The sequence below is a fragment of the Colletes gigas genome, unplaced genomic scaffold, assembly GCF_013123115.1.
Source record: "Colletes gigas isolate AHSC1104 unplaced genomic scaffold, ASM1312311v1 Colletes_gigas_Sc00087, whole genome shotgun sequence".
NCBI classification, from domain to species: Eukaryota; Metazoa; Arthropoda; class Insecta; order Hymenoptera; family Colletidae; genus Colletes; species Colletes gigas.
In genome coordinates this window covers 16,436-29,365 of record NW_025106715.1, presented here as the reverse complement: position 1 = coordinate 29,365, position 12,930 = coordinate 16,436, and the positions used below count along the sequence as shown (strand labels likewise).

The following is a 12,930-nucleotide window of genomic DNA, read 5'->3' as shown; positions in this document are numbered from 1 at the left end:
ATCAGGCGGATGTTGTGTGATTTTTGGGTCGATCAATTTATGTTAATAACGACCCAAAGACGTGTTTTTTTTTAATTATATATAAATATATTATATATTATATTCCTGCGAATATGCATTTTGTGACGTGATGTTATTTAGCACTAATGAGGAAAACAAATTACAAAAATGAACTATTGTACGAGAAGAAAATGAAAAAAAAATATTGTACGTAACAACACTATTCACACGAACATATATACGGTTTATGTTTCTCGCGCCACATTGCCACGTGTCAGCTCCACGGCTAAAAACGAACGACAAATTCCTTACGACCAAATTCTTCTATCGTTAATAATTGCGTTTTCAAATTTTTCTTTTTAATTATTCACCTTCCAATTGCTTTGCTTTTTTTTTAATTCCCGCGATTTTAAAAGTTGCCTCTAATTTTAGTGTGACGTAGTTGAACGTAATGATTATTGATGAATTTAAAACAATGTTGAAATGGTTCCTTTTTCGGGCTAGGAGCTTGATTTAAAGTGTCAAAGATTTTTGTGTATGACCAGATGTATTCTACATGTCTCAATAAACAGTTGTATGTGAATTACCTTTCTTAACCGGTGCTACTTTTATTTTCTACCCTGAGCATTGTAAATCATTGAAATAGCGTTAATTAGAATAGTGTTTTCTTGTTATTGTTCACTCTGTTCCTCCTGTATCGATGGATAATAAAATATGTTTGTTTTAGCGAGTTAATCAAACTTTACTTATTTTTACTCCTTGGGTTTTTTTCTATCCGAATCTGTGCAGTTGAATATGAGAACAGCTAAAACGAATCGAATCGATCCTTCGTTTAAAATAAAAACAAAGAAATTAATTTTTTTATTTGAAACGATTGGACCGAACTCCTTTAATCCATTCATTTACATTTTACGTTCGAGTAAAATCTGAAGTATGTATGTCGAGTAAAATACAGAAAATTGCTAGAACGAACTTTAAATGAACAAAATTCAATGATATATATTTAATATTGCATTAATTATTATTTCTAGTTTCCGTAGTATTTTTGTCTGGTGTTGGAATCCTCCACCGCGGTCAGATACTCCCCCACCCTCGGACTGTACGACTCTGGCGACATCTGTTCCAACAGTAGGGCGTGTTGGGGTTGCCAGTATCTCCGTAGAAGCTGAAAGAGATTAGGGATTGCTTAACATTGTATCTATCGTACCGCTCTGCCACCCCTTTCTCCTTCTCACTTTTCCTCTCTCCCTCGCACACGCACACACACGCACACGCACACGCACACACACACGCACACATATACGCATAAGCAGGCACGTACATGCACATATAAATAATACACAGAGCCTTTTATTTTACTCTTATTCGTAAAGTAATTGTAACGATGGTGCTGTGTTGATTCGATTCCTGAGATACAAGGTTTATCCTCGGTACAGAACAAATCGTGTTGTGATGAGATCTGAAAGGATCGTTTAACGCGTCGAGGAACGGTCACTGTGCACCACGTATATTCTACGAGGAATTTAACTCTATTCGGTGGAGTTTGGTACTCGTGTAACCGTTAACGTTTACACGAGTACGAATATTTTTGTTTGTCGGTTGTTTAATTTGTGATTCCCGGAATTCGGTAAACATGATTCTGAGAAATTGCAGTGTACCGTAAAGCAAAGTGCCTACACATCGTATATTCGAGTGTAACGTTTGCAGCAGAAGACATTCGAGAATTCTTTTGACGGTATCGCGTACAATCGTGTACGCTGCAACTATATGTAAAACACTGTCAAGTATCGGATAATATTTAAACTCATCTCAGACTATTGTCCTTTCGAGGTATGTATTCATACACATATTTATCCACACATACTAATATGTATATATATATATATATATATATATATATGTATATATGTATATATGTATTTGCGAATAGAAAGCAGACGACACGGAGAGGTAGTAGTCCGTTTTGTGCAGTGCGAGAGGGTGGGTGACCCATCGGTACTCGCAACGTTCTCTATTCTCTTTTTCGAGAAGAGAACTTGGCGAGCGTGTGAATTGTTAAAAAAACAAAAAAAAATACGGGAATTTATTTGATAAGTAGGCCATTTGCGCGTTCAGGCAAAGAGGTTCACGCGTCGCATGTTAAATCGTAAAGCGCTCGTAATCGGAGGTGTGGCAAATCGCGCGTATTGTTCCCAAGTTTGTGATCGACGCGTCTTATTCATTTATGAACGAATCGTTGCGAATCGTCTCTATATTACTCTTTCTAGTTCTGTCATGACACTCGAACAAGCTCGGTTTTTTGTCGGTAGAGCAGAAATGTCGTCGTAGACGTCGAAAAAGACGTTCGTAGCGTTTCGTTCGTAGAAAAGGTTCTTTGTTTATCGTGTCGTCGTGGCATGCGTAGAAAAGTCAGGTTATTTTGTACGGGAGAAGGCCCGAAATCGACGTAGCGCGTGCACGCAGAGGGAGGTTAGTCTGTTAGTGCAGAAACCGACGTTTATCGTTGGCGGCGCTGCTATTGACCATCTTTCTATCCTTCTCCAAACTCAGGGGTGCGGTTCTAAACTCTACGAGTATTTTTTTCCCCTCTTTTACTCAAATCATAACTTCTGATCGTGTCCGGCGGTTCTTAACAAGGGTAACGATAGAAATGCATCGCGAACGTAACGATATTTAATTGAATTACGTAGAGTCCTGTAAGATGGGACGTTCACGGTTTGAGGGTGTGGCAAATTACGACGAACTGCACGTGTCTGTCACTTTATAACACTGTTTCCTTCCACGTTTGCGCGATATTTTAGGTGTACCTTTTTATATGGATCTATTTGTTCGCGAGTCCTCCTCGAACCATAAAAAAAACAGTATATGAACAAGGGGAATGTACGATACAACGATCGAAGACAATTTTATTCGCAAATGAAAGTATCGTTTTGAATTAGTTTCCGCGGTATTGTCAATGCGCTCGCGATACATTATTATCATTGTTATTAATTTTTAGTAACCAAACTATAATTTGTTGTGTCAATCGCGCATCGTTGATACAATTATTGTCCATGATCTTTCGACAAATTAATTTGGTTGTAAAGTGTAGCGTGGGTGGACTTGCAAGGATCTAACGATTGGAACGCGTATGTTTGCAGATGATCTTCAGGATCGATTTTTTGTGTTCTTCCTGTGCGTGGAATAGAGACTGACGATATGGTAAAGTCGCTGTTGTCACTATTTATATTTTATTAAAAAAAAATTTTATCGTTAGATAGTCATCAGTTTTGATTGACGCCAATCGAGCGAAATGTAAATGAAATATGTATTCTTAGGATGCAGTATGGCTTCGGTACTCTGGCATGTTTCTGGAAATAGTTTCGTTTCTCCCGCCTTTATCTTGTTCCTGCTACTTTGTCCTCGCAACAGTACAGGTTAGTAAAGTGTATGTATATCGAATAAACCAGCGTTACTTGAACTTAAAATTAATTGTACATGTTCAAATTCAACTCCAATCTTACCTAATTTTAAATTACTTCTCAACTCTTAATCATATTCACCCTTTAATTTTTTTCACCGCCTGTTCCCTTCTCTCATCCAATACTACTTCTCCCCTTTTTCAACTTACTACCCCACTCCCCTTTCTGCTCCATTCTCGACCACTAATTTTTCCACACTTTACATCCCCTCGCATCCCTTTGTTAAGTGGTTTAATGTCGCCCGCGCACCTTCCTCTCACGTGTCCCCCATTTTCTACCCCTATTACCGCTTTTTAAACAACCTGATCTCGCACCTGATACGAGGATTGCAGATAATAAATTATAACTTTTTATTGGAACGAAACATTAGTCGTGACTAGCGATGGGATTCGAAGCACTTTGAATCGGTTTCAATCACCCGACGCTCGCGAATCTATCGAGATCATTAAGAAGTTTATACATTTTTTCAACAGCCCGTTCGCCTAAAAAATGTTACTGCGTGTAATTCCAGAGTGCGACCAGAAGTTTATAAGCACTCCGGATGGTCCACCGAATGGAACCTTCCACGCTCCGATGTTGATTAATCCCGATGGAGATTCCCGGCAGTGCGTGTACACGTTTTTCGCTGGTCCACGGCAGCGAGTCGAATTGTTTTTCACTTCGTTCGGTCTTCGTGGGACTCCGCCAGGGTGAGTTTTTACTCGTAAGTCTCACTCTGAAATCTCGGAATTATTTACTTACTTATGTTCGACAGTGGATCGGCTGTTGGAGAATTACCTGCGTAAGTGTTAACATACGTTACGTACATATATGTACCGGGTAAATCGTACAACTTATCCATCCATATTATTTTCGTTGTTAGCAGACCGAGCAAAATTCATTAAGAAGAATTATGTCGCTTGGTTAACAACAAAAATAATTTTGGTTGTACATGTTACGTGGTTCATTTTGTATATCGAGATAATGTAACTTGGTTTTCAGCTGTGTTCACGAATATATGGACTTGTACGCGGAAATACGGACGGAAAATACTACCAAGTTGATAGACACACCTTTCGGTGGACGTTTCTGCGGTCCGATTCCACCTCGCAGACGTGTTTCCCTTTATCAAGGAATCGCCCTTAGTTTCTACACTGATAAAAATATGACGTTACCTAGCCTATTCAGTGGTATCTACACGTTTATCAATGCCTGTACGTTGCTTTCTTTAGTTTTATAAACGAAATGAGGGGTCAACCGGGGGGCCATTTCACCCGTGCCTCACATCTCTATTCTTCCTCGCACCGAAAATGTTACTTATTATCGAAAACTAGCTCACTAGATTTTTAATTGTATATTCTAGAAGGGCTAGTGAGGGCTTTTCAAAGGTAAATGACTCGGCCCTCTTTTGATCTCTGAGAAGCTCTTGGTATGGTGGTGTATGGTTTGCATGACACGATGTCACGATATAAAATCGAGCTTTCAATGTTTGCAGCCGAATACGAGGTGGGAACGCCTGCTCCTAGCACGCCATGCTCTTTTACTGTAGACGCAGCGGTGAAAGGTAGCGGTAGCATATTATCTCCAACGTATCCGGGTGCATATCCGAAGGATCTCGTTTGTAGTTATCAGTTTATCGGTAAACGTAACCAAAGAGTACGCCTGGAATTTCGAGACTTTGACTTGTTCTTTGGAGGTCCACAGTACGTATAACGCACACATAACGCACACATAACGCTGGACTTGAAAAATACTTGTTTATTCGAAAGATGGGTACATACGAATGGCGGGTGGGGGTGGATGAAAAAAATTAACCGTGCGTTATTGTACAGATCTGTAACAGTATAGACAAGTACTTTTTTCCGAGCAAGTGTAATAAGCGAATCGTCTGCAAAACTCTCTCTCTCTCTCTCTGTTAACGCAATCCTGTGTCACAGCTGCCCCTTGGACTATGTGAAGGTGTACGACGGTTTGGATAACACGTCTGCCGTCATCGGAACGTATTGCGGCCAGCAGCGAAATTTAGTATTATATTCTTCGGAATCTAGTTTGTTTGTGCTATTCGTCACGTTGCAACGTACCGCGAACACGCAGAATCGTGGATTCAAGGGAATCTTTGAATTCTCGGAGGGTTTCGTGAAATTAGGTGAGTCGAAATTAGGTTTGCGTCGAAAGTAGTTGCATTACTCTGGTCACTTTAATGTCTACCCAGACTTTATAACCGCTGACAATGGGGAGCACATCCGTGGATCGGAATGCGATCAGAAGATTTTGAGTAAAAAGGAGTCGTTTGGATACGTGGTTAGCCCGAACTATCCATTTCCATACATACCGAAGGTTGTGTGTCGGTATTTTGTTTACGGGATGCAAGACGCGCAACATCTCGAGCGCGTTCGATTAGAATTCATGACGTTCGACGTACCAAAAAATAAGACGTCGGAAGAGTAAGTGCGGCTAGAATTTTCAATCGTACGGAATCGCTTTTAATCATAAAAAGACTAATGTTATTGACGTTACGCTTTTCACTTTTGCTTGTCGTCCAGCTCGTCGTGCACCGACGGATACTTGAAATTATATTTAAAAGGACAAGAAGCGACGGATTCGTACGACAAATTCGATCATGAACTGTGCGGTTCGACGAGCAATCCGACCCACGTAGTTAGCGATGGACCGAGACTCGTTATGGTGTTTAGTAGCGGCGAGTCGCAAGGCCAGGGTTTCCAAGCACGGTGAGAACGAAAGAAACGAAAAGAATTTGCCGACGAATTTGGTGGAGAATCGTCAGACTGACAATTTCCACCGTTCCATCGAAGAACGTAGTGTGTGTGTGTGTGTGTAATGTAATATAGAGCGGGTTTTCTTTTCTTTTCTTTTCTTTTGTTCTACAGATACAGTTTCGAGACGGAGTATAAAATACCAGGCACCGCGTCACCCGATGGTAGTTGTACATTCACTTACCGCAGTTCCTCTCGCAAGAAGGGAGACTTTAATTCGCCACGACATCCTAGCAACTATCCTAGCGATACGAATTGCACCTATTACTTTTTGGCGACACCGAACGAACAAGTTACCTTGATATTCGATAATTTTAAAGTTCGAACGACAAACATGAACGTGACAGGCGGTCATTACGGGTAAGCAACAGGGTGTTTGGGAATAACTTTGCGAATCAAGATGTTTTCATCATGTACCATATGTAAATGCACTCACTATTCGCCTCGTCGCTTGTGTTTCTAGGCTTGACATTTGTCAAGACGATTGGTTGGAGATATACAACATGTATCGGGACAAGACGGAGAAATTAATAGGCAGATATTGTGGGACTACAGCCCCGGGTCCAGTGGAATCGAATCTAGGCGCTCTCGGTTTAAAGGTGATCCTGCACTCGGATTCCGAGCTCGTTTACAGCGGTTTCAAAGCTCGCTACACGTTCGAGGTGGCCAAACCCATATTCGGAGGTATCGATGCAAAGGGCCTTATTAAAAGTCGATAAAACCGATTCGTTCATTACCTCTTTTTTCCATGGTTTTTACGTTACAGATTGCGGATCGAACATAAGTAGTTTAAATTACGGAGTGATCGCCAGTCCAAATTTTCCGAACAAATACGATAGACCGGCGAAAAACCACGCTAGCAAGACTTGTAATTGGTTTATAAGGGTGCGACCGAATCAGCGAATACTGTTGAACTTCATGCTATTTTCCGTGGAGGGTGATCAAACAGGTATATATATATATATGTATATTGTTAGCATATGTACGAGAGTCTATATATAACCAAGGTCTTCGATCCTATTAAATAAGGGATATTTGAGATACGGGAAATTAATGAAACTGATGCGAAAATAAAGTAAATTCTTATTTTTCTGCATAATCGTTTGATTTGTAAATAATTAAATTTAGAACAGAATTATTTTAACCATGTGTATCCCTCAGAGGCATTCTTCTCGACTGCCCAGTGACAATATATACGATAAAAGAGACATTGTTATTTCTTCAGCTCGTGGTTGTCCAGCTGCAGTCCTGCGCATGTGGTATTCCGCTTTGTCAACGCCTGTCGAGCTCTGTGGCGTTAAAATGTCGGACAAAGAATGGACTTATCTCTCCGAAGATAATAACATGCGTCTTAGGTTCGTTGTACGCTCCTACCTCTCGTCCCTCGACTAACCCTGTCCCTACGCTCCACGTTCTTTCTTACGCGTTAAAAGAGTTACTTGTCGCACAGCCGAAGAGAACGTATTGATCACCTTTGTTGCTTTTTCTTTCTCGTCTTCTTTCAGCTTTATATTGGCCGACAAAGCGGTTGGACAACAAGGTTTCAATGCTACGTGGACCGAAGTAAGCACGAACAGTGACTGCCAGAATCAATTTGTCTGCAGTAAAAATAAATACTGCATTGCAGAATCGCTTCGGTGTAATAACATTTATAATTGCGGCCAGGCTGATACTTCGGACGAGGAAAACTGTAAGTTTCGTAAACGTTAGAAACACCGAGAACGACTCCTTATAAGCAGTGTGGTTGGTTTCTTCTTCTTCTTCTTCTTCTTCTTCTTCTCCTCCTGTTTCTTATTTTACTTTGCTTTTACGACTGTTATATATATATATATATATATATGTATATATATATGTATATATATGTATATCTCTTTCCGCTATAGACTATACTCCGGTCCAATGAGTATGTAATTCCTTCGGATCGTTCAATAGACACTGTGTTCTACAAATTCTCCAAGCGTATTCTCTCTTTGTATTATAACACCTTAAATAATCGATCCTTTACATGTATACGTATACACATATACGTGTACATATACATATACGCACGCATATACATATACGCGAGTGTGTATGTATGTATGCATGTACGATGTATGTAAATACATAAAACGCGAGAGAATCGAACCGGGTACCGGACGCCGTAAATACAGATGCGGAAATCGAAGAAATTTTAGAAATTAAATTTTTCAAATACTTGGGCGTTTTAATTGGCGTTTGAGAAAGGAACGGCGTGCGACAAGATTTCACGCTTTCCTTTCCATCTTTTTCCATTCGATCGTGACAACGACCGTAACTGTTTGAAATACATTCGCCGCCGCGGACGGTGATTTCTGAATTATTTCAATGGAGAAGAAAACAAACACGTCGTACTTGCTAAACAAAATTCGTAAATATTGCACGGAGCATGTATCGTCGAGTTCGTTTTACTCGAAATCGTCAAACATACTTTAACAAAATGTATTCCCTGCTCGATGTGCGACGACTTTGCTCGCACACGTTCGCCGGAACATAGTACAACCAAGAACGCGCATACGATGCGTTCGTTAAGATAGTCGCTAAATAGTATAGGTGACGATATTTGATATTCGATTCGAAGAAACGAAAATGAGAGAGTAATAACAAGTACTCGAGGACAAAATATGTACAGAATTGTAATTTTCTAGGTAAGTAGTTATGTAGTTGTATGTACAGATGAGAGAACGAAAGGATCGAGTGGGTGAATGACTGTGTGTGGTGTCGCAGGTGCAGCATCAGCCCCATTGTCGCCAGCACTGGCTGGAGTCTCTGCCATGCTTCTTCTCTCTCTGTGCTTTGTGTTCGTGGCCATCTGAGCCCTTCATGAAGCTTCCGACGATCCGGCATGTTATGATCTCCCCTATCACGTGAGTTCACTCACAGTATTGCACAAGTACCGTGTTTTAGTTTTTAACAAGTCACCTATAATTATTACGCCTCTCTGATAAATAACCTTGAAGAAATACAGTATTTCTCCGATAACTGAAACCAAGTCGGGACAGCAACATGATTTCGTTTCAGTTATCCGAGCATTATTGTACCACTCATATTCTTAGGAATATGACGAACGATATCGTACCGATTATCGTTAATCATATTATTGACGCAAAACTCATTTACTCGAAAGTCGAAATTGCGGAGGCAATACTTTGAAATTAATTAATTAACAGTCACACGTACCCGGATTACGAATGTTTACAAATTTAAGTTTGATCGGTTTCATTATTGGTTTCACCTTTGAAGCTCGCGCATGATTACGGTGAATGCAAGTTCTCTTCGTATATCATAGCATGTAAATTCTCTCTATCTCTCTTTTATACACAACTACACACATGTAATCGTCTTTTTCTCTGCATCCGGCAACTCCCAGTTTCCGTTTTTCCCTTCGAGTTTCGATCAACGTCGAGTCAAGATATGCGGAATTGTAAATAAACGTCGCGCCAGATCTATAGATAACAAGCTCCCTCTTATTATCGTCTATTACGGTATAATGCGAATATTTTCCATTCCCGTATAAGACTCTGTTCACTAGTGGTATCATATCGTCGATATTGAACAAGAAAACGAACATCCTGGATCCCGCATCGTGTGTTTGTTAGAAAATAATTCGAGAATGGCCCGTAGCTGCGCTTTAAAATTGCCACCAGTATTAATGCAGAATGCTCGAAATCGAGAGGATTCGAAATCTGAAAGGAGGGAAAAACGACAGCGATCGTTCTGATGGGGGTTGGGGGTCGGAAGAAAGGCTTTCACCTGACCGATTGGATATTCGTTTGAATCTGGAGCTGAAAGAGACGAAATGCATTTCAGGTAACACGGCCGTGGTACGAACAGATAGCTACGGCGAAGTCGCGGGGTACGCCGCAGGCGCCGTGCTGGTGGCTCTGGCAGTTTGCCTCTTCTACCATCGAAAGCTCAAGAGACGGGTGCAGACAGTGCACCTGGACGACTTGCGTCAACGCGTAGACGAAACCCATCGATGTTATCGTCACGAGAATCTCCTTCACCATCATCGCCATCATCATCATCATCATCACCATCAACATCAGCATTATCAGCATCATCATCAGCATCAGCATCATCAACAGCAGCAGCAGCAGCAGCAGCAGCAGCAGCAGCAGCAACAACAACAGCATCATCATTATCAGGATCAAACGGACGAGTTTAATCCGAGATATCAGCTGGAAGCATCGGCCAGTCCAGCCAGCGAGAGCGAAACGGAGCAGGCGTGCGTCGAGGAGGCGAGTAGTCTCGACAGTGTGTGACACCGTGTGCTCGCTTATGCGAAACTGTTCGTTGCTGTCCGTTGTTGGCTCAACTCTTTCTACTGACTTACCGTTTTCACGATGATAACGTCCTAGACACTGTCGAACACCGGACACCGGGCACCAGACGCGACGACACGATCGCCATCGTCGATGCCAGTTGCCGTGCAGAACACTCTACGAATTCGCTTGGATTTCCGCCGCTCTGAAATAAGAACATGGATCATGGTGATGGGATTAGTGCGCCGTGTCGGTACTATTGATGCTAGATAGTAAAGTAACATTTTGTATCAAACCGTTTTGATACCTACACGAAAGTATCGATTATACGCAGCACGTACTTGATACGGTAATGCACGATTAACATTCATAAGATTTCAGACTCAGCAGTGAAAGTTTCGTGAGTAGGATAGCGTATTTTTTGTAGAACCGAACTCCAACATTGCTTGACAAAGAAACAGAATGATTGTAACAGGAGGAAACGAAATGGATATGTCAAACGGCGACAGACGAGACGTTTTTCAACGCTTCAAAAAGATGCCGCTATGATAAAAAAAAACATAATCACGCAATGTATAAAATTTTACTTTCTCCAGTTTTCGTATTATCATCCGAAAAATGGTACTAATGCATTCTTCTCACTAAAATGATGAGTCCAAACACGACATAAATCAGACTACTTTTAATTGCTTTGATATATGCAATAACACATAATATGTACAATGACTGCTCATAATTAAAACTTTATACGATTTAATAATTTAGTTTTTGTTCTTCGCTACACCTTGAATAGAAGTTTTTCTATTTAAATTTCTATAAACATAAAGCCTTTTATTCTTTATGTAATACCTTAAACTATACATACGTGATATAATTTAAAGAGACGACTCTGACGAATTTCATAACATTTCTTACCATAGAACGGTGGCGAATTAAAAGTGCAGTGAAAATATGTTGTGCTTACATTATGTTAATATTAAAACCTAAATACTATACAGAGTGTTCGGTCATCCCTGGGAAAAATTTTAGTAGCCCATTTTTCTGGGGCTCCACAGCTCCATTAATACGCATCGTTTGAATTTTCAATCATTAAAATCCTTCGATCCGTCCAGAAGTTACGATTTTTTTTACACACACGCATGAAATTTCGGGAAAACATTTCTGGCCACACGGTATAGTTTCGGTAAGGAATTTTTTTTTTTCTCAAAAATACGTAAAAATTCAGGGGTATGTCTAATCACCAAAAATGATTGTAATTGACCCCTGCATCAAACATAATTTTTTTAGGACGATTTAAAATTTTTTAATTTAATTTTTGAATGACTTTTTAGCGAAACCTCGATCAAAAGATTGATATTCTTGATTTTCGTCTTATCTTGGCCTTTAGAATCTCCCATTAAAATTTTTCCTAAGGATGTCCGAACACCCTGTATATCAATTTGTGAAGTGAAATTTAAATGATTTTTCAAAAATATCGAACAGTGAAAGAAACATATACATATGTATGTTACAATAGTTAAAAATAATCTAATTCATGTGGTGTTTGGACTTGTTTTAATCAGAAGAAACGCCAAAAAACATTGGTATCGTTTTCAAAAAGGTAAGATAAAAAATACGAAATGTAAAATTTCTCTTATTGCATGATTATTAATCTTCTTACGGCATCTTCTTGTACTACGTGTCTCATTTCTTTTCGTTCTACCGATTCTCTTTCCGTTTCTACTGAACCAGATTTCGTTAAACTCAACATGCTGAGTAGAAGGGATTGAGGGGAGGAATGAATCGTGGAAAATTAATCGCGAAGCTTTTAGTCAAAGATAACCGTGCATTATTGTGTCGATCGGTATTAATTCCAAAAGCATCGGTATTGAAACTCGATACCATGTGCTTAAAATCTCAATAACTTTCGACATTTCCCATTAAGTGCTATGGTATTGAATTGCTTGAATATTATTAATGTGTATAATATCAGTACCGTCATTAATGTGGATGCACTGTCGTGTATCATCAAGTATCGTGCATCCTTGTAACAATAGTAGTATGGATTTTGTTAAATTATTCGTGTTTGATTCATATGGGGCAAATGATATATATGTATATATATATATATTTTTTTTTCATTGATGCGTTTGTTTCACGTACAAGTCTGTAGTTTCTGAACAAAATATTGAATCGCACCTAAGCGATAGTAGTCTGCGAGTGTATGTATGCGTAATATACGTACATGGTAGCAGTTGTGTCGTATAGACATTCTGTAATATTACGTACAAGTTTTGTATACGCGCGTTCAACGCGTGTAACCTGTGCACACGCACGAATGTAGACATAATTTAAAAGTGGTGTGAGAATTAGTGAATTTCTACACGGTAACTTGTAGGTTTCAATGTCGGAATATTAATTTTGACCGAAGAGCAGGGATGGGCAAAACGAATT

General features: G+C 39.8%; 1 protein-coding gene across 4 annotated transcripts; it reads left to right on the top strand.

Moving 5' to 3' along the window:
• Positions 1–1,055: 1,055 nt before the first annotated feature.
• Positions 1,056–10,969, top strand: LOC122403969 (cubilin-like). Of its 4 annotated transcripts, XR_006259667.1 has the most exons (17): positions 1,056–1,830; positions 3,141–3,201; positions 3,318–3,416; positions 3,973–4,150; positions 4,216–4,242; positions 4,443–4,654; positions 4,936–5,143; positions 5,378–5,586; positions 5,653–5,884; positions 5,984–6,169; positions 6,329–6,574; positions 6,678–6,898; positions 6,981–7,163; positions 7,440–7,569; positions 7,720–7,904; positions 8,960–9,099; positions 10,043–10,167. XR_006259667.1 is itself a non-coding variant. In XM_043407805.1 (16 exons), exons 3-16 carry the CDS (start codon positions 3,326–3,328, stop codon positions 10,495–10,497), a joined length of 2,763 nt encoding a protein of 920 aa, XP_043263740.1. In that variant the 5' UTR covers positions 1,056–1,830; positions 3,141–3,201; positions 3,318–3,325; the 3' UTR covers positions 10,498–10,969. The 4 variants fall into 4 exon arrangements, 3 of the variants coding, with proteins under 3 accessions (XP_043263740.1, XP_043263741.1, XP_043263742.1); XM_043407805.1 differs by lacking the exon at positions 8,960–9,099 and having other exon boundaries at positions 10,043–10,969; XM_043407806.1 differs by lacking the exons at positions 1,056–1,830; positions 8,960–9,099 and adding an exon at positions 2,178–2,469 and having other exon boundaries at positions 10,043–10,969.
• The last annotated feature ends 1,961 nt before the right edge of the window (positions 10,970–12,930 follow it).

What these genes read in the sequence shown, in the direction of transcription:
- LOC122403969 (XM_043407805.1), top strand. Translation starts at nt 3,326, where the DNA reads ATGGCTTCGGTACTCTGGCATGTTTCTGGAAATAGTTTCGTTTCTCCC. An exon ending in CTACACGTTTATCAATGCCT is followed by an intron (nt 4,655 to 4,935) that starts GTACGTTGCTTT and finishes CAATGTTTGCAG; the next exon opens with CCGAATACGAGGTGGGAACG. An exon ending in GTGACAGGCGGTCATTACGG is followed by an intron (nt 6,575 to 6,677) that starts GTAAGCAACAGG and finishes TTGTGTTTCTAG; the next exon opens with GCTTGACATTTGTCAAGACG.